The sequence below is a fragment of the Protopterus annectens genome, chromosome 8.part0, assembly GCF_019279795.1.
Source record: "Protopterus annectens isolate FY-2018-M chromosome 8.part0, PAN1.0, whole genome shotgun sequence".
In the NCBI taxonomy this organism is placed as follows: Eukaryota; Metazoa; Chordata; order Ceratodontiformes; family Protopteridae; genus Protopterus; species Protopterus annectens.
Window position 1 is genome coordinate 933226308 of NC_056741.1, and position 21082 is coordinate 933247389.

A 21082-nucleotide genomic window follows, 5' to 3' on the forward strand; every position below is an offset into this window, starting at 1 on the left:
GCCAACATCCATACTCCTGGAATGACAGGTTGTCACAGAAGGAGCACAAGTACGCCTTATATATCTGTTCTGGTTGTCCTAAGATTGCATTTGCCTGCCAACTATTTGCAAAACAAGAAAGGGTCATGTCAAAACTGCAATGGTAGACAGTGGGGAAGCAGATGTCATACCCATAAGAGAAAGCAAGCAATTACCAAACTGGTCTCCCAACTGTCTATGTTTGGCAGAACATTATGAACATCCTGTCCCCATCTGAGGGCCTTTGTCTGACTGTCATATATGGGCCTGTCCAGATTTAGTCTGTGAATGTATGACAGCTAGGCCCACATGTAGCCTCATAATAACATATAGCAACACAACAAGCCACAAGAACTGGAACTGGAACTGGAACTTTGACTGAGAACAAGAGGCATTTTCTCAGTCTAAGTTCCAGTTCTTGTGGCTTGTTGTGATATTCTGGACGTTTTAGTCTGTTTTTGTGGTATATAGCAACACATACCATCTAAGGACCACAGCAAATGTAGTGGTAAAATGATGGACGACCTGCTAAATAGGTACACTCAGAGGTGTGAAGTCCACAACCTTGTGTGTGATGTTTTGGCATTTACCCAGCTCACATCAGAATTACAAATGCATAACAGCAGCCACTGTGGCCAAAGCCTGTGACTGGACTACAGAAGGACAAAGAGACACACATAAGCTGAAGGTGAACCACTGGCCAGACAAATGGAGAATGTGCACACCAGAATAAATTGTGCAGTAACATAGGTGCCATGCAGAGTATGGTGTCAATAAACATCAACTGCAGATATACAACACATACACACACACACACACACACACACACACACACACACACACACACACACACACACACACACACACACACACACACACACACACACGTAAGTGGAGGTCCACAAAAAAAACAAAAATCCAAACAAAAGACACCTCAGAGGCAAAAACACATGATAACTTCAAACACCTACACACCACAGAACATGTAGACTCCACACACCAGGGTCTTGCAAACATTAAGGCCTTACCCCAAAACCCAAACACCTACCCTACAAAGATAGGGTAACAGTACTGTTCCTCTACCCCATTCCATACATACTCTGCTGAGGTGACCCCTGTCAGGCATGCAAAGCAATCCAGACCCTGCTTTGATGGGACTGTTGCACATCTGGAAGTCAAGGCCTACTACAGCAACCTCTAGGTGCAGCGTTAACCTGGGCTGTAATATCAGTGCGGCTTGTTGGTGTGACAGATATGTGTCCCATGCACTCCCCCATCTGAGGAATACACTCCCTGTCCACAGCAAGCCAAGTGCCTCAATACCCCTAGTGATGTGCTCCCTGTAGAAGTACATGAGAAACACAAAATACAGTCCTGTGATTCCACCTGTGTCCCTGCTGGACAGGGGCTCTGTGTGTCAACATGTAACATGGGCTGCACTTTCGTCTGTGTGGGTCATAAGGGCTTCAGGGCTAATACCCTACTAATGTCATAGCAACCTACCAACCTATACACAACTGTCTGTTAGTGGTTCACCACATTACTTTGTACTACTCTGCCACTGACATACGTGGAAGTCACAGTACTATGTGGATTATACTACACATATAATGGACATTTCTGCCCAGTAGAATGTACTTTGTACCCACATCCATACTTCTCAACCTCTGACAACAAGACATCTGGACAAGGTCATAAATAAAAGTGGGACAAAGGCCCAATGATAGTCATGTGTTGTAAATATTGCCCTTATATACTGAGAAAGTTGGTAGAATAATGGGTTTTGCATTAGCAGGAACTGTCTGAAGGTTATGAAGTCTGAAACACTAATGTCTGTCATTATTTTGTAATGTCAGTCTTCAATTATATGCAACTAACTTGCCATAAAAACACAAGTTTATGTAGACTGGACGAACCTTCTGGACAAACACCTGGACAAACTGACAAAAACTGTACAGTTGAGAGGTATGGACACCAGAATATGACTTTTTAGGTAAGAAGAATACCACACAAGCAGAAGATTCCCAGCCAGTATATCATCAAGTTGCCGGGCTGTTTACACAGCTTCATCAATCAACCAGCTGTAGCCACACCTGTCAACTGGCTTTTTTGGGCAAGAACGTCTATAGTTGGGCTCATAATATTGGTATGTGCATCATAAAGGTTGTATTCCCCTGGTAAAGCACTGTGATGATCCCAGGATGTCTGTCACTAGGTAATGACACAATACATTCCTGTGTCAGACTTCAGATATGTCATAAAATGTCTGCTAAAACAAACCCTGTACCTCTAGCAAATTCCTGTTCATTTTGAGAGGTATGGCTGTAGTACACAAAACCCCAGACTGGAGTACAACTATCTTTGGAATGGAGTCTCACACTCACTATAGAAGGTCATACTGGGCATGCTCCTACACTTAGAGAATCACAGGCCATGTTGGAAAATACATCAGTCTATATAACTGTATTGTGCATATATGTCTTTGCATACAGACAGCTATGTATACCTTAACTGTCCCTACACACACCCATCAGACAGGATTACCCTCACCTAGCTGTAGGTGGCCCATATATGATATATCTGCATCTGTTGCATGTGATGCACAGACATATGTATAGGCAACAGATAACAATGTGTCAAGCATACACATGCATAGATGTGGGGAAGAGAGAGACAGGCAGTGATAGAGAGAGAGAGACACACAGGGGGGCACACAGAGAGTGATTCATACACAGGGATTCCCTGAATAGCATAAAGTGATGTCCTTCTGCAGACAGTGGCATACCAGTCATAACCAGTCACATGTGCCAGCATGAAGGTGAGCTCCACTGTGTAATAGCACTGAGGTGGGGGTTATAATATCACATGACCTGCCTTTGTGTGTGTGTGTGTGTGTGTGTGTGTGTGTGTGTGTGTGTGTGTGTGTGTGTGTGTGTGTGTGTGAGTGTGTGATTGTTTCTTTCTTTGTAGGTGAAACAGTTTTAGGCCATTCCCAGCCACTACATTTCTTAGTGCCCTACTTTAGCAGTCCTGCTAATGTGATTCCTCTCAGAAGTACCTTTGGACAGCCCTCAGCCATATAAGCTCTGTGGCATGTGCATTAACTATGTAACAGTATAGTACAAATACCTAGATATGCAGGGTTTCTACTGTCACTTCTGGCAAATGTGTGTGTGTGTGTGTGTGTGTGTGTGTGTGTGTGTGTGTGTGTGTGTGTGTGTGTGTGTGTGTGTGTGTGTGTGTGTGTGTTTGTTCAGTTTTCAACACCCTCCCTCCAATGCTTTAAAGTCATTCTGAAAGGCATCCTAGCCAAAAGCTGGCTCATTTCTTACTCAATACCTGGATAAAGTATATCCCTAAATGTAGACAAATGCCTCCCCATACCTTACATCTCCTTACTCTCCCTTCTTCACTCACTTCCTTACTTCTATCAGTTTTTCTCTCCTGGTTTTCTACCTAACTGTACCAAAAGACTGCTTTTCTCTCACTTTGTATTGCAATTCCTGTTTTTATTATACAAACTTTACTTTATTTCTCTATAAAGGGGCTAAAATTTCTCTAATTATTAAGCCATTGTCATATAACTTGTATTTATTATTAACCATTGTGTCATTTTATCACTAATTTGAGATAGTTATTTAAACTGTATTTGTTTTTTTATATTATTTTTGAAGAATGCAAAATTATTATTCTTAAAATGTTTTGTAATACTTTGGGATTTTCTCTTGGGATTCTGCTGAAAATGGGCTCCTACGCAGTCAGATTTTAGCGGTAATCAAATCTCAATAATACATAAATAAATAAAAAACAAATAAATAAACTCAGGTCTGGTAAAACACTTTTGTTCCTTATGCAATAGGCGAAGCAATGTGCCACGGTTTACTACTGCTCAATAAAGAAGCAGAGTCTGTCAGTTGTTTCTTTTCATAGAAATATTGATTTGGTGAAGTTTGCTATATCCTGGGGCTTGTGAGTAACTTTTAGAAGAGAACTCATATTAGCTAATAAGCAATACTCATAATGACTGAATCTGTCAATCTGTCCTAAACAGTTTAAGTATGGTATAGATAAGATTTTATCAGACAGAAATAGCTTGGATCACATTTCCAAAGAAACATGGAGCAAACTGCAAGATGAATCTCCTGAACTCTCCATTATGGGAAATTCTTGTTAAAAAAATGGTAGTCCTCATAATGTCATATATTCTGGAGCTGCAGTCTGTGCATAGCATTATTTTAAATCTTCTGTCCTGGAAAGCTAGATGTCCTCTCAGATTGCAAAGGATGTTTTATTCATTAAAATCCAACACATGGCATAGAAAATGATACTATCAATTCTTCTTTTTTTAAGTATATCATAAATATATCACATATTTATAATTTCATGAGTTGTCAGCATTTTTATAATAACAAAAGATAAAAAAAACATGTCAGAGCTGTTGCTAAATTAATCTTAATCCATAAATATCTCTCACAATCTGACATGGCATCTGGCTTTTCAACACAGAAGATTTAAAGTAATCCTACTTGCAGACTACATCCCCAGACACTGTGACATTATGAGGACTACCATTTTTTAATAAGAGTTCCCCTTAATGGAAAATTAAGGAAAGTCATTTTGTAGTTTGGTCTATGTTTCAGTAACAGTAAGTGATGGGGTTACTAATGATAAGAACATTCATAAACTCACTTAGGTAAGTTAGTCAAATTATCTGACAGTATGACCTAGAACATTGTTTCCTATGTTTAATCCTTGTAAGTTATGATGCTTTGCCTGATCTTTCGGAATCTGACCTAAACAGTGACTTCTCAGTGTACATGGGCACCCAAAATTACCATGCCCAGTCTAAAATTTCAGTTCTATACAATGCACTCCAGTTTATGAAATATACTTTTTCTTTCATAGTTTGCTATATAAGAGACTATTTTTTTCTGTTGGGTTGAACAGTTTTGCTGCCGGTCTACAAGGTGCTAATCAATGTTTTACTGGAGATTTCCAAATAACTTATTATACTGCACATATTTATTTTTTGTTCATCTGGTTCTTTATCAATAGTTTGCTACTTATGCATTGTCTACATTCATTATATGTTGTTTGATCCAAAGAATTAATGATATTGTATTCACCCTTTATTGATAAATTCTGTTGTATAATACCAGTATTCTCCTCCAGTTATCAAATAGCAACACTGTACTTTGACTGTGTGATTTTTTTTCCTTTTAATAATATGCAAACAGATAGTTAATTAGACATATAGAAAGCAATAAACATAGGGAAAGGAACATGTAATTATTAACCATATCTTCTTTTTTAACAGATGGAGTGCAACATGTTGCTATCGGTTCTCCTTTTTTTAGGTATGTCATAAATGTGTTATATATTTATACTTTCATGAGCTGTCAGCATTTTTAAAGTAATAAAAGATAAAAGAAAACATCTCAGAGCTGTTGTCAGCATATTAATATCAATAAGTTGCTGGCCTATGCACATCACTAAATATTTTATGAACTCAGACTCTGTCAAAAGTAAAAGGTTACTATTGGTGCAAAATCATCAGACATTGGGAATCGGGGACTTTTCCCTATTCCTCACTGTTGTGTGATCTTGGAGTGTAGAGTGAGATTGAGAGAGAGAGGGAGAGATAAAACCAGCAGGGGTGGGGACTGCAGGGAGGGGATGGCCCCCACAAAAATGCTTCTTTTCTGTGAATATGTAAATATAAATGCTCTTAGCTTTCAGGAGATTTCACTCGTGTGTGATAACTATGGCATGGGGTGATAACACAGAAGTCAAATATTTGTAAGGGAGTAAATGCTCACAGAAAAAAAGCATTATTACTTGATGGTAATCCCACCACCCTTCAACCCTCATGTGGGGGTGGGGAGGGTTAAACATGGAAGATATATGGGCACATCATTTACACAGCTGATCTATATCTTTAGCTGAATTCTCATTTAGTTGAAATCTCATTGCATAAAATATTGTTTAGTTTCACATCTTACACATACACACACACACACACACACACACACACACACACACACACACACACATCATACATACATATATATATATATATATATATATATATATATATATATATATATATATATATGTGTGTATCATATATATATATATATATATATATATATATATATATATATATATATATATATATATATATATATGTGTGTGTGTGTGTATGTGTGTGTATCATATATATATATATATATATATATATTGAGAGAGAGAGAGCGAGAGAGAGAGAGAGAAAGAGATATTATATATATATATATATATATATATATATATATATATATATATATATATATATATATCAACTACAATAAATCTTCAGCAAAGCCAGAGTCTTCACTGTGTAATACCATAAATCTCCACTAGTATAGGCCCATCAGATATATGCAAATAACCCTTTGAGGACATATCAGTGTTTCAGCTGCACGGCTTCTGAATGCCCATAACATTTTACTTTTATTTTTAAAGTCTTTACTGGTGTATTCATGCCAATAAAGCTAAACCCCACTAGCTATAGGCAAACCATGTTTTGCCCTTTTTCTGAGTTTGCCAGTAGAATATAAGTATGTATGGGAATATCTACATTGATCTAATGTTAATAATATTGACATTTAAAATATTGACTCAAAATATTTAAACAAAATATATAAACAGAAACCGAGCATATCCAAAAAAATCACACGATTGCTACAAAATATACCAACTCTGAACCTGCAGTACAGTGGGGAAAGTGCATACACCCTTAGATGCTATAACACAGATTTTGTCTATAGTTTGTGTTTTAGATATTTTTTAGAATGATATGCTGTCAATATTAATAATATTAGATCAATTTAAATATTCCTGTACAGTGTGTGTGTGTGTGTGTGTGTGTGTGTGTGTGTGTGTGTGTGTGTGTGTGTGTGTGTGATTATTTGTATGATAGAAGGGAGTTTGCAGAATAATAAGTGAAATAATTGTTACTGTGAGCTTGGGAAACAAGTTTTGTGATGACCGGAATAGCCCTGCCAAAAATCGAGTTTCCTTAATCCACAATAGCAGAAATTTCATGTATTGTACCTTGACAACAGTATATATTCCATTTATTATTTGTTTACCTTGTTGTTTCTTTCATATTCCTACTTCCATTTATTTAAGGGGCTATGTATTGGGACTTTTTGTGTAAATATATAATTGCAGTGTTGTTCAAAAGTTTTCTGAATGGGAATGGTGCGGTGGTATCTTCACCAAAAGTCAAGCTTCACTTTCACTATCCTTCTGTACTTCGGTTTTAGCTTCATTTGGTATAATATTCACAAACCACGAGTCCAGCTCCATAAAGAGATTGTGCCCTGGGTGACTAATCTGCCATTATGGCAGTCGCATGGTTCATAAAAACAAACACTAACAAACTGTGTACAAGCAGGCCCTAGAGAACCATACTGCAGGCATGGTATATACATCAAGGATGATAGTAATTCTGTAGCTGTTGTTCATTGCTGTAGAGCTAATACAAAGGTAGCCTACTTTTAATCAACTCCTCTGTGAATGTTTTCAGCAACTTTTTTACATATCAGAAAGCTATATTGTCCTGTACAAGATATATTGCAAATATGTCATTATAGATCCATCTATAATCCCTAAATCAATGTTGTTTAGGCTGCTTTAAAGTTGACAGGGTGGGGGTAAACAGAGTCTTTCTGTTTACAGTCCTTCTGCATAAATCACCAGAGGCAATTCAGAAGGCTTCCAGTTTTTTTAGCAATGTCTGCAGAGCACAGAACATCTGGATATTGTATTTGTGCTATTTTGTGGCCAAGTTATATTTTGGGGAGTTTCATGTTTTGATTGATTTTGATTGATAGTTTAATTTTATTTTTCTCATTATAATCTGTAGTGACACAAATGTGGCTTAGATTGTTTATTTTTGACAAGATGTGATCAGTCTCTAGATGGTTTGGAACTTTGGCATTTGATAGAATACACATGTGGTTGAATCAGAAACCGTAGAGCCCAATGAATGAACATTATTTAATTGAAATCTCTTTTCACATAGTTACAATTTGTAGAAAGTAACATACAAAGGAAAACAACTTAGACTGTTTTTGAAAGGGGGCAGTCCTCCCTTAACTCCACATGAGGAAGTCTTCTTCTCCCAAGCCCACTAACTTAAGTATACTAGATTCATAACTGCATAACTATAGAGATATTGGGAGGATGGCCTAATGGTTAAGGCATTTGCCTTACAAACACAAGGTGCAGGTTTTGAGTCTCACAAGGGATAATTGTCTAGGCTTAAAATGGCTTACAAGGGCTCACAAGGGCAGTTAGCTTAGTACTAACCTATGAACCTATATGAGAAATGACCACACAGAGAGAATTACCACCTGTGCACAAATAGAAAGCATTGCAGCAGTGACAATCCACAGGTAACACTGGTGATCATCTTTATGTCTGGTCAGGTAAATATCTTCATATATATATATATATATATATATATATATATATATATATATATATATATATATATATATTCACATATTTCTACTTCTCTTGCACAGCATTATGTGTACATGCAGTTTATGAAATGAATTTTCAGCTAAGGAAACATTCAACTTAATGAGCTTTAAACTAAATGTTTCTATGTTTTGAGATTCAGCAAAATGCAGTTTCATTATCATTCACATTATCATCATCACCACCATAATTATTAACCCCATTTTCCTGTTTTTTTTTTTGTTTTTTTACATGGAGTCAGGGTGGTACATCAACTGTTATCACTTCTCTCAGTTCAGTGTCTTCTCTGACCATCATACCTGACTGTCTCTTAGCTAGGTGTCCTCCTTCCTTCTTGCTTTCTTCCTGTCTCTCCCAAATCTTCTTCTCCAAATTGGCATTGGCTTTCCTGCACATGTGACCATCATAATCTGTTCTCATTGGCTTTCTCTCCCATTGGTGGAATTTGACTTCCTTTCTGATGTCTTCATTTCTTCATCTGCCTCACTGTGTGCATTGTTCCAACCATCTCGGCCACTTACTGCTCTACCTTAACCATTCAGGTTTCTGTGACATAGAAAAGAAATGGTCACACCACTGTTTTGTACACCTTACTTTTTCAGTTTCTTTGACTTACTTCTGTTAAGCATTATTCCTGACATTTTGTGCCAGCTGGCTGCAGCACGTTTGATTCTATCTTTGACCTCCTCATTTAGATTTCTCTCCCCTTAAACACCCCTCCCAAATAACGGAAGCTGTTAAACCATTCCACTATTTTCCTTTCTATCTCAGTTTTCAACTCCTTCTGATTACCCCCATTTGTTACCATAACAATTGTTTTTTCTCTACTCAGTTTCATCCCATGTGACTTACATTTTACATTACAGTCCTCTCTCATTTGCTGAAGTTCCTATTCAGAGTCTGCTTACAGTGCCACATTGTCTGCATATACCAGCTTTGTTACCTGTGCATTTCGACGTTTGGTAACGTATTCCTTTACCAGTATGAGCAGCAATGGGCTCAGAGGTGAACCCTGATGTGCATGCACTCTTAATGTGAATCCCTCTTTGGGGCCAGTCACTGTCTGTACTTGTGTTATTGTGTCATTCTACACTGAGTTTACAAATTCTACAGTACCAACCAAATAAGCTTTCTTGAGACCTTATCATCTGTTTTCTTCAAGTCTAGGAATATCCTGTCAGACTCTTACCGCAGCTCCAGCTTCTTCAGCACTATTTGCCTCACTGAAAACATGAAGACAGTTGCGCTGCATACTGATCTGAATTTGAGCTACTTATTTCCTGTCTTACATTCCACTAGTCTGCGTATTAATTTATCCATCACCTTTTCCACCACTTTCATACTGTGTGACTGGACTTTGATACATATGTATTTCCCAGACTTATATATAGCCCTTTTGTTCTTGAACACTGCTACTAGAATGCTTATTCTCCAGCCATATGGGATGCTCCTTTCCCTCCAATGCTGTGGTAAGTACCCCCAGGAGTCATTTCTCTCGTTACTCACCCAATATTTTGATCGTACCCGAAACTACAACTTTCTCTGACTTCATTTTCCTTAGTGCTGCTCTTAAGTCTTCTTGGATGAACACTTCTTTCTTTTTCATCATAAGCTGTGCATTGGCAGTACAGCTTCTGTAGGGTTTTCTTCATTCAGAAGTTGCTGGAAGTACTCCTTCTATCTTCCTTTGATGTCCTTTGGATTTGTGAGGAGATTTTTGTTGGCATCCCTTATGAATGGTCTATAATGCCTGATTTATTTATTTTTCTGTCTTTGCCTTACAACCTGATAGAATGTCTTTGTGCCACCTGATGAGCATTTTCCAGAAGTTGGCAGAGCTTCTCCGATGCCCTGGTTTTTGCTATTGCAACTGCTTGCTTAGCCTTTTTGTTAGCCAACCATCATTCCTTCTTAACCAGGTTTGCCTTTTCTATCTCCCTCTTCTTCCTGTAGTCCTTCTTTCTTTTGATATATTCCTTGACATCTGCATTCCACAGCAAGATTTCCTTATGTACCTTATTTCCATACCTGCTTGGCCACATACCTGTTTTATACGCTTGACACATGTTGTTTTGCCTTTATTCTTCAAGTTCACTTATTTCTGTATGTATTTCCTTGAACTCTTTCTCATTTAGTAAACTTCTAGGTATTCACTCTAATCTCTGTTAAACTTAGAGCATTCTCTAGGTATTGTTTGCAACTGACTGCAGCCATCAATGTTTGATTTTTTTCCCTGGATCCAAAAGTTTCAATTCAGAACATTACAACTCTAGCCAAAACCCCATATTCAGAAGTTCCTCCCAGGTTCAAGGCGGGCAAGACAAGATAGAACAGGGGAAACTTTTTGACTGCCCATCAAATTATTTTGAAGGTGGTAAAGGAGCTGCTCCACTTCACATATAATGGAAGTTCGATGCAAGGTGAGGGATACATTGGTATATGAATCTATCATGCCAATGTGTCTTATTTATCTGTTGTTGAAGGTTTAGTTCCTTTAAGCAGATATTTGAAGTACTGTTTGTTCTTTGAGGGAATAGGAGATCAATTATGGTTGGATATCTCATGGCTCAAAAGATTAGATACAGAACTCCGTGAAAAAGTCTGTTAGAGGCAAAGTACAGGGACAGGGCTGCTAGTCTGTCTAAAGTAAGATTTTGGGGACCTAAGTAAGATTTTGGGGGCCATTGATCTTGTTAATTATTTATGAGGTCTTTCAAGCTGAGTAAGATGTTTAGATAAATACATGCAAAATACATTATATACAAGCCTATCTGTCAGGTACCCATATTAATTAATGATTTGAATATGATAGCAGATTTCAAGTGACCGAGGGTAAATAAAGAGAAAATAAAATGTTTCCTTTGTGCAGCTCTTTACAGAATCTAAGCTCTTTCGGTTTAGCTTCTCCTCTCTCTTGGAGTAACAATACTACTTATTTGTGTACTAGAGTGAGAAAAGACTTGAGTAAGTGTGTCGAATTAAATTTGACCTTCTTCATAAAAAAAAAAAAAAAATCAAAGGTATTTTAACAGAAGGAATGAATGCCTTCAATTTGTATTTTACATTCAATTTCAGGTAATTAAAATATTAATTGTTCCCGACTTTCTGTTCATAGTAAGAAATCTTTATCTTCCTGTGTTCTCCCCACTTGGTTAAAAACATGCAAAAATTGAAACTTGAAATGTGTCCTTTTTGTGGGGCAACTGAGGATCAAGTTGGTTATTTGTTTATAGAAGAGTGTCACTTCTGGCTAATGGTTTGTGACTCTGGTGGTATAGACTTATGGTTTGAAAGAGGGATAGAAGGGGTTACACATTTGTAGAACACATTTATTTGGGATCATTTTTGTATTTCAGTGGAATCTTTCACATTATGGTGGAAGGAGGGAATTAATGTGGGGGTATTATTCATCTCTGATGTTTGGGATGATTCAATTGCCCTCTTCAAAACATAGGAACAATTTAAGGAGGTTTGCCTTGCAAACACCATCCCAATGGCATCATTTTATTCTCCATCTTAGTAAAACCTCATGGGTGTAATTGCTTGATAAGAAGTTAATGATCATATATGTTCCTTGGTTAGGGTAGTCCTCAATGATACCCAATCCGCTGATGCATAAAACTGGGTTTTTGTATAAAAATATAATAATAATAGGACATCCATGCCCCTTATATGAGCTGCATCTGAAATCGACTATTATGTTTCATGATCATATAACAAAAGTAGAATGGCTACACCTGTTAGTTAGGGCTCATGACAATAAATGTCCCATTCTGGCTAGATTCGCTTTCACCAAAATGTATAATCTTTGGTATTTTACACCTGTTACAATGTTTATGAAAAAGTGATTAATAATGCTTAGCTTTTGCATTGCCAGACACAATCTGATCATTACCTCCATTTAATTTGGGCCTGCTCTTCAGCATAGAAACTGTGGTTAGCCTTTAGTAATCTAATTCCCTGGGCATTCCATGTATAGTTATACCATATGCAGACATTAAGTTCTGACTTTTTAGGGTATGGAGTCATTTTGAAATTGTTGGGGCCAATAAAATTTGGTGGAGTGCCAATTACACTTTCCTCTTGCTGTGTGGATATGGAGTCATTTTAAAGTTTCTGGGGCAGCACAGTGGTGCAGAAGATAGCATTGTCACCTCACAGCAAGAGGTTCCTCGATTTGATTCTTGGCTGGGGTGCCTTCTGTGTGGAGTCTGCATGTCCTTCTTGTGTTTGCATGGGTTTCCCCCAAGTGCTCTGATTTCCTTCTACATTCCAAAGACATATGTTATGTGGATTGGACACTCTAAATTGTCCATAGGATTGAGTATGTCCACAAATGTGTGGCATGGATGAACTACCATGGCAGGGCTAGACACCCAGTGGTGTGAACCTTGGCTCTAGATGATTATCACTGTTGAAGTGACACCCTGACCCCATGTACAAAAATGGATGGATGGATGGATGGATGAGTACCACTTAATTCTGGGGGATTATGACAATTATCAAACAAAGGAAAAGAAACAGTGGTGCTACTCCAGTCAGCGGAAAAAGACAAAGGAATAAAATGGATGTGCCACCATGGACAATTTGTGGACAAATTTTAGTGCTTTTGGCTGCATCCTTCTTCAGATCCTGATTGATTTTAGCCAATCAACTGCCTTATAAATAAAACATAACTAATCATCAAGAGACAAATTTGTTCCTTAACTCCATTCATAGCTATAAAATAACTGCATAACAATGCCAACCAATAATTTGCTTTAAAATGCAAAAACAGCAATCAGAGTTTCAAGAGGCAAGCTCATTTCCTGTTCCATTCGTGGCTATGGAGAACTCCGTGGCCAAACTGATGGCAATAAAACCTATAGACAATCTTTTGGAACCAATCAGCCTTAACACTTCCACTTCACTATAACCAATAGCTTAACTTAGCAGTACCAGCCAATCATTTGCCTAAAAAAAATTAGAATTTACCAACGAGAAACAATCTCTTTCCTTGTACCATCCATAGCTTGAAAATTAACTACGAGGCCAACGCATGCTTAAGAGTTATATTTCTGCCAAAGCATTTCAGATCAATAATAAACTCACTTAATGAAGACCAATGCAAAGGTATAAATGTCATGCCTCTTCCCAGTTCTGGTGAAGAGGAACTAATTATTAATGAATAAGATCTAAGTATTTAGGACTAATCTAGAGGTTGTCATCAGGTCATTCTGCTACTGGCTTGGCTATGTAACCACTTCCAGTTATGAATGGAGCAAGAGACAAGTATATCCTGAGTTTATGATTGGTGATTTTCATTTCTAAGACAGATGGTTGGTTTATATTGTTTAGCATAATATTGGCTATAGTGAAGCAGAACTGTAAAGGCTGATTGGCCCTAAGAGATTGTCATTAGGTTTTCCTGCAACTGGTTGGTCTCATAGTTATTGTATAGCTACGAATGGAGCAAGGAACAAGCTTGTCTCTTGATGATTAGTTATGTTTTATTTATAAGGAAGTTGTTTGGCTAAAATCAGTCAGGATCTGAAGAGGGCTACGGCTGAAAGTGTTCATCCTTTCTTGCTGTTTATTTTTTTTATTTTAGTGGTTTTAACCATGTTGTTTTATTAAAAGATGAAATTTGTTCACAGATTGTCTGAGGTGGCACATCTGTTTTATTCCTTTGATTATGACAATTATCTCCACTCTCCTTTCCTGTGTATTTTCACATTGGAAAGACTATTCCTGCATCAACTTGGATGTGATTCAAAGAACATATTAGAAGTAATTACTACAGCACTCAACCTTCCTCATTACCTAGAGGAAAACAGTTTTGGTACTTACTCTCCTCACTTGCTTAGACAAAAACAGCTCTTGTACTCACTTTACTCACTTATCTAGAGGAAAGTAGTTTTTTTATTCAGACATGTCCAAGGGTCAGCTCCCAGTGTTTTCTCCTGTCTATCTGATGAATCTTGGCATCTTGGGGCAATGTAGAAATTGCCTCGTACATAGACAACCCTCTCCTCCTACCACCCAACACTACAACCTGTGAGAGATGCACTTATCTAGCCAAACTGGAGGTAAAGCTCTCTGCAATCAAGACTGAACTTGACAGTCAAGAGGAGAAGGTAAACACTTGCACCACACCACACTCATCACATAGTCTCACTAAATCTATACCATCACAATCCACACATAGAAACACAAAAACATTTGTGGAGGTTCTCAATAATAATCTGCTCAAACAACAGAGACCTCCAAAGCAGAAGTGCAAGCAACCTCCACCCCCCAACACAACCTAAATGACACATAGCCCGCAGACTCAGTGTGCCACTCAACCACAGCCATAAGGCAAAACAAAGTACCCAACACACTAGTCATAGGTGACTCTATAGTCAGGCACACTGATGTCCCACTCACCAGGCTAAACAAGGAGAAGGTTACTGTCAGCTGCCTGTCGGGTGCCAGGATCCGCCACATAACCCACGCACTCAGGTCACTCAACAACAAGGACAAATATGACTCTGTCATTGTTCATGTTGGTGTGAACGACCTGAGATGTACCTCCCTGGACTACATGAAAAGAGACATGGAAGAGCTCTCCGATCTTGTAGCCCAGGCAGGTATGACCATAGCCCTGAGTAACATTCTGAATCACCCAGAATAATGCCGCAGTACAAGGACAAAATTATTGACTTCAACAATTGGCTAAGCTTCTGGTGCCATTCTAAAGGGATCTAGTATCTGTCTGCCTGGGATGACATGGTCGACAGACCACAATGCTTTGCCAGAGATGGCCTGCACCTGTCACCCCTGGGATTCCAGATACTGGCTAAGGGTCTTGCCGCCCCTATAGTACCTTTTTTAGGCAAGGTTCAAATGACAAATTCACCACCATAACAGGAACAGGCAAGCAAAAACTGAGTGTGATGCTACTCAATGCTAGAAGTCTAAATCTCAAAATGCACTCACTCGAGGCACTCCTTAAAATGGAGAACATTGATATCTGTGCAGTGACTGAGACCTGGTTCAAGGCTCCAGAGAGCTTGATGTCAAAGCCATGGCCTCAAGCTCAATGCCAAAAAGTGCATTGTCATCTCCTTTGGTAAAAACTCTGTACCCATGAACTACAACATAGGCAGTAGTATACTTAACACCGAAAGTATGATAAGAGACCTTGGGACACAAGTGGACAGTAGTCTCTCCTTTGATAATCACATCACCACAGTAGTCAGGAAATCCTTCTACCTCATATACCTCATCACAAAAGGTTTCTCATCCAGAAAAAAAGAGGTCTTTGTTCCCCTCTACTCATCACTCATTAGACCCATTATAGAGTACAACGCCCCTTTTGGTATGTACCTCACAAGACATCTACAACAACTGGAAAGGCCACAGAAATACTTCACAAAGAGGATTACTGGCCTCAAACAGATGCCCTATGCAGATCATCTCAAAAAACTCCAGCTTTACTCCGTCGCATATCGCCTACTCAGAGGTGATCTCTGCCTAACATACAAAGTTATGTCAAACCCAGAGCTGTTGGACATGCTCCACTTAATGAAATCCCAATCCCTCCGAGCTACACGCTCTAGGGACCTAAACCTTGTCATCACAATAAACAGAACATGCTGAAGGGATAGATTCCTGTCCCAGAGATTTCCCATACTCTAGAATAAACTACCCATCTATATCAAACAAAGATCCTCATTAGCACTCTTCAAGAAAAATCTTGATGATTGAATGGTAAATAGGAAATTCACCCTGGGGATCACCTCTGTGACTCTGCTCGACAGTGGCACAGGAAAATAATTTTCTTGGGTGGCAAAAGCCAGGGTACCTTTTTGGCTGGGCTTGTATAGGCCCCAGGGCCAATAGCCTAGTACCTACCTATGAACCTATAATGAAACTGGCACGACCTTGTACTTGATATGTCTTGGACTGAATACTGGAGAATATTTAAAGTAAATTTAACTTGTAATTAAGACAGTAGCCTCTATGAGTTTTAGATTATCACCCAGCATTAAAATCAGCAATGTTTCTTCTTTTCGGTTGTTTTCCTTGATATATATATGTATATATATATATATATATATATATATATATATATATATATATATATTTATTTATTTATATAGGTATCAGTAGTTATAGTGTTTGCATCTGTTCTCAAGATTCTTATTACTCAGTTACATGGATTAATTTATTTTTTCTCTATTTATACTGTTAATTTTTTATGTGATCAAATATATGATTTGCTTTAATAAAAGCTGTTTTCCCAAAAAAAATGTGTTATATACATTAATGGGACTGAAGAGATGCAAGTAAAAGGGAATTAAGGCTTCTTTTGGATATAGTGGAGATGCCTTTTGGAAATTAGATGAACTAAAAACGTTTTCTGAAATACTGCAAAAATATGATTAAACAATAAGGAATTATTAACAACATTGCCTATTTACCTTACAATGGTGTCTTATAGGAGGGCTGTGTCAACTATATGGCATGTAAAAAATTTTTTATTTACCAAAATAAATTATTCATAATTTTTTTTACATTTGAGACATTTGCCCTTACACTAATTGTTTATGTGGTTTAACCCATGTTGGTGCACTTGTTACCCAAAATGAATTAAGCTACATTTTTCCCATTTAATTTGAGACTATTGATCATATACCAATTGTTAACATGACTTAATCTATGTTGAAATAATCGCGAATCAGCAAAAGATCAAACAACAGCACCCACATTACATTCATCTGCAAACACAGAAAACAATAGACTAGGATTGTTTGCAAGAAGGTCTGAGAAGTAGCTGCCAAGTAGGAGAGGGCCCAACATTGAACCCTGTGGTACACCACTGGTAAAATGTTTGCTTTCTAAAGTGGTATCTCTGACTCTAAATACATGGCTTTTGGTAGAGAACCAGTAATCTATCCACCTCAATCCATAAGGATTAATTTTCAGATTTATAAGTCTATCATTATTGCTTGTGTGGAGAAATAGTGTCAAAGGCAATGGCCAGGTACATATATAATATTTATACTGCATAACCTTTATCGACTATTTTGTTTACTTTTCCGAAGAAATGAACGAGGTTAAAAAGGCAGGATCTTCCTTTGACAAAGGCAAATTGATGAGTCTGGATGTCCAAGAGATTTTTAATGACTAAATTAATGAAGTCTGAGATAATATCTCCCATAGCTTTACATATAAGGCTACTGAGACTGATACGTTTATAGTAATCGGAGTCCCTCATCTGGGGCACCCTTGTGTAACTGCATAACAATATTTGGCTTCAACTAAGTAGCCATTGAAGAGGATTAGATTAAATAGATTAAACTGAGGTTCAGATAAGTCACTGATAATCAGGCAGCCTAGAATATTATCAGGGCCTCTGGATGAGGTGTTCTTAGGTTTTGAGGGGACTGAGATAACTTATTGCATAGTAGTCAAAGGAAGTGGCTAGCATTGTGGAATCTGTGAAATAGCTATAATTGCAGGTGGAATCAAATTTGTAATAAATTTGTCACCTAGGATTTTAGCTATTTCCTTTGGATCACAACATGTAGTATTACTGTGGACTAGTTCTGAAAATTATTGGGTGTTACTGCTGAACTTCTTTCAGTTAAGGAAAGATTATCTTTCATTTCATACTCAACTTTGAGATTCGTAATGGCTCCCTCAAGCCCTGTATTAGTTTGCTTAAGTGTTTTCTTAAGGTAGGTAAAATGAGACCTCTTAAAAGCTTTGCATAAATTCTTTCTTCTGATGTATAATTTATTAATTCCACCAAAGGAGTTTTTTTTTTAAATTTTCATTATTTATAGTGCATAGGTATTGTGTTATCAATGCAAATATTTAAGTAGGAGTAGAAGTTTGAAGCATAGGCATCAGCTATAACAATGAAATCCACTGGAGAAGAATTACAGTAGAATGTATTTAGGCCACAAAGTAACAGAAGAAAGATTGCTTTTGAGAAGTCTCTAAACATTGAAGTATGTATAAGGTAAATACTATTAATTTGAAAGCAATAAGGCAATTAATTTATGGTCTGATTTTAAAAAAGAAAGATGATACATATGGAGATGTGTAAGAAATGGCCGCATTTCTGAAGTCTAGATCACTGACTCTAACTACAGCAATGCTTTAGTAATAGGCGACCTTACCAACCAAGCAAATAGAATTCAATATGGTTAAGATATTGTGACCTCAGCAGCATGGTTAACAATTTGTAAAACAGAGCTAGCATTTATAATGTCAAAGAAGAATTGGGCATGCTGACCACTGGTAATGTAGGTCAGACAGTGTATTGAAGGTTAGTTGAAATCTCCTAGTAGAAAGTTATTGGGATTAATGAAGATTTCAACTGATCTATTGATATGGCTATTGTCCACAGGAGATACGGATCATGTTTTCTAACAAGCTATAAAGTGGTAATTAGCCTTATTTATAGTGATTTGGACACCTAGGGGGTATAATATGGTGTCCCAAGGAATCTGCCATGAGGTGATGATGTCCTTGACAAATACTAATACTCCCCCTACAATTGCATGTACATTTGAAGACATGATAAGCACTATACCAAGAAACTCTGGGAGTGCTTTCATTGCTTCTTAACCATGTTTATGTAACTATACACTTATTAATGTGTTCATGTCATGTGAGAGCCTCAGGTACGGGCATTTTTGCTAAGATTCCTGGCAACAAGAAAAGCCTTGTTGATGTGCTCCAAATTAGAATTTACTAGGTTACAATATTCATCAGATTGTTTTGCCTAAGAATAACTATTGATACAGCTAAAGGTTTTGCCAGAATATAGAAGCCTTTGCAACAGAGGTATAATAGAGGTGTAGGCCATCAGACTATCCCTTCAAAGCAGCAAGTCTTGTCAGCCATCTCATTCCAAGCTGACACGTACTGAATCACCATAGAATGATACAGACTGCATATCTAGTTATTAAAGCCAATTATCTTGCATTTGAATCCTGACATCATTCTAGGTGAGGGCAAACACCACTCAAGACCAGTGTCTTTCTTGACTCAGACACATACATTTGATGCTCAGTAATATTCTTCTATATGCCCCTCTGGGTAGCAGAATGCCTAAGATCATTCACCCCAGTATGGACTGCTCTCAGGTCATAGTTATATTTGACAAGACTGAGGGATCTAGCAGCCCTGGTTACATCATGGACAATGGTTCCAGAAAGACAAATTACTGTCACCCTATTCCTATCCAGCTTAGTAAGGATACTGTCTCTAATGCCTGACAATACAGTCAGCTGTTACTAAAACATTAATAAAGTTAGATGCAATCTTAGTGGGATGTACATTCTAAGAGCCTGTACTCTTGTGAAGAAAGTCTGTCACAGGTAACCCTAGTCAGGCAACTGGACACCGTCTGGCATGTATTTATTGACCCAGGGCTGGTGACCCTTATGACTAACACACACAGTCCAATATGGGGCACATAGATCATGCCCTCCGTTAGCATGGATCCCTGTCATTGATCAGGCTAGGCTAAGTACTCAACCCATTTAGCACTGGCTAATAACCATGCCCATTATTGGCAACATGAGCCAACATGACCAAATCACCTACAGCCAATTTTAACCCCATTCATAGCTACCCCTGACATGGTGTCAGTCTGTGATCCATGTTATTCTAACTAGAGAGTATTGCAAACCACAGATGATGCCTAATGCAGCTTTTCTGCACAACTCTTTCTCCAATAGACACCACTTAGATTCTATAATACTGCCTCCAACACTGATCAGTTTTAGGTATATTATTTCAGAAAGCTATCAGGTAAAAAAACTATCAAGGTAAACTGAAGAGGATAAGTTTCTCCACCCAGGGACTGTAAATCTCACACATCTGTTAACCATCTGTTTCGGTTGTCCCAGTGGTGTTAGCCACATAGATGACAACATCGCTATCATTCAACCAGCTGCCCCACACCTATATATGTGTGTATATATATATATATATATATATATATATATATATACACACACACACACACACACACACACACACACACACACACACACACACACACACACACACACACACACACACACATATCTTCTATATTACTTCTGAGGGAGTATGGAGCAGAGTCCACTTTACATGAAGAGTGGTAATTTTACATCCATGATGAAAATACAATTCATTTTATTATATTATTTGTACTTTTGAACATCATGCAATTACAACCATAGATTTTCTAATGGATTTTATCCTTTAACATGCATGGGAATAATATTTTCTGAATATACAAAAAGTGTGGTATATGTTTAATTTATATAACTATATGAAGCCAAATGAGAAAAAAAACATTTAAGGAAGGAGGATAGGTACAAACTTTATCTCTTTTTATAGCTGAACATCAGGAAATAAAGTGCCTGTTATTCTTACACTGAAATGATTTGTACTAACCTTTAAGGAGAAGAAAGAAAGCAAAGGAGGAGGAAATTAGTGTAGTTATAACATAAACTAATTTATTTTTACGCTGCAGGGTGGGAAATGATGACATAAATGT

General features: G+C 37.6%; 1 protein-coding gene across 2 annotated transcripts in view; it reads left to right on the plus strand.

Moving 5' to 3' along the window:
* Positions 1–21082, plus strand: part of LOC122809164 (FXYD domain-containing ion transport regulator 5-like) — a 646566-nt gene that overhangs the window by 80889 nt on the left and 544595 nt on the right. For both annotated transcript variants that reach the window (XM_044080450.1, XM_044080452.1), the window contains exon 2: positions 5336–5375. In XM_044080450.1, the coding sequence (XP_043936385.1) occupies positions 5336–5375 (40 nt within the window). The remainder of the gene's footprint in view (positions 1–5335; positions 5376–21082) is intronic.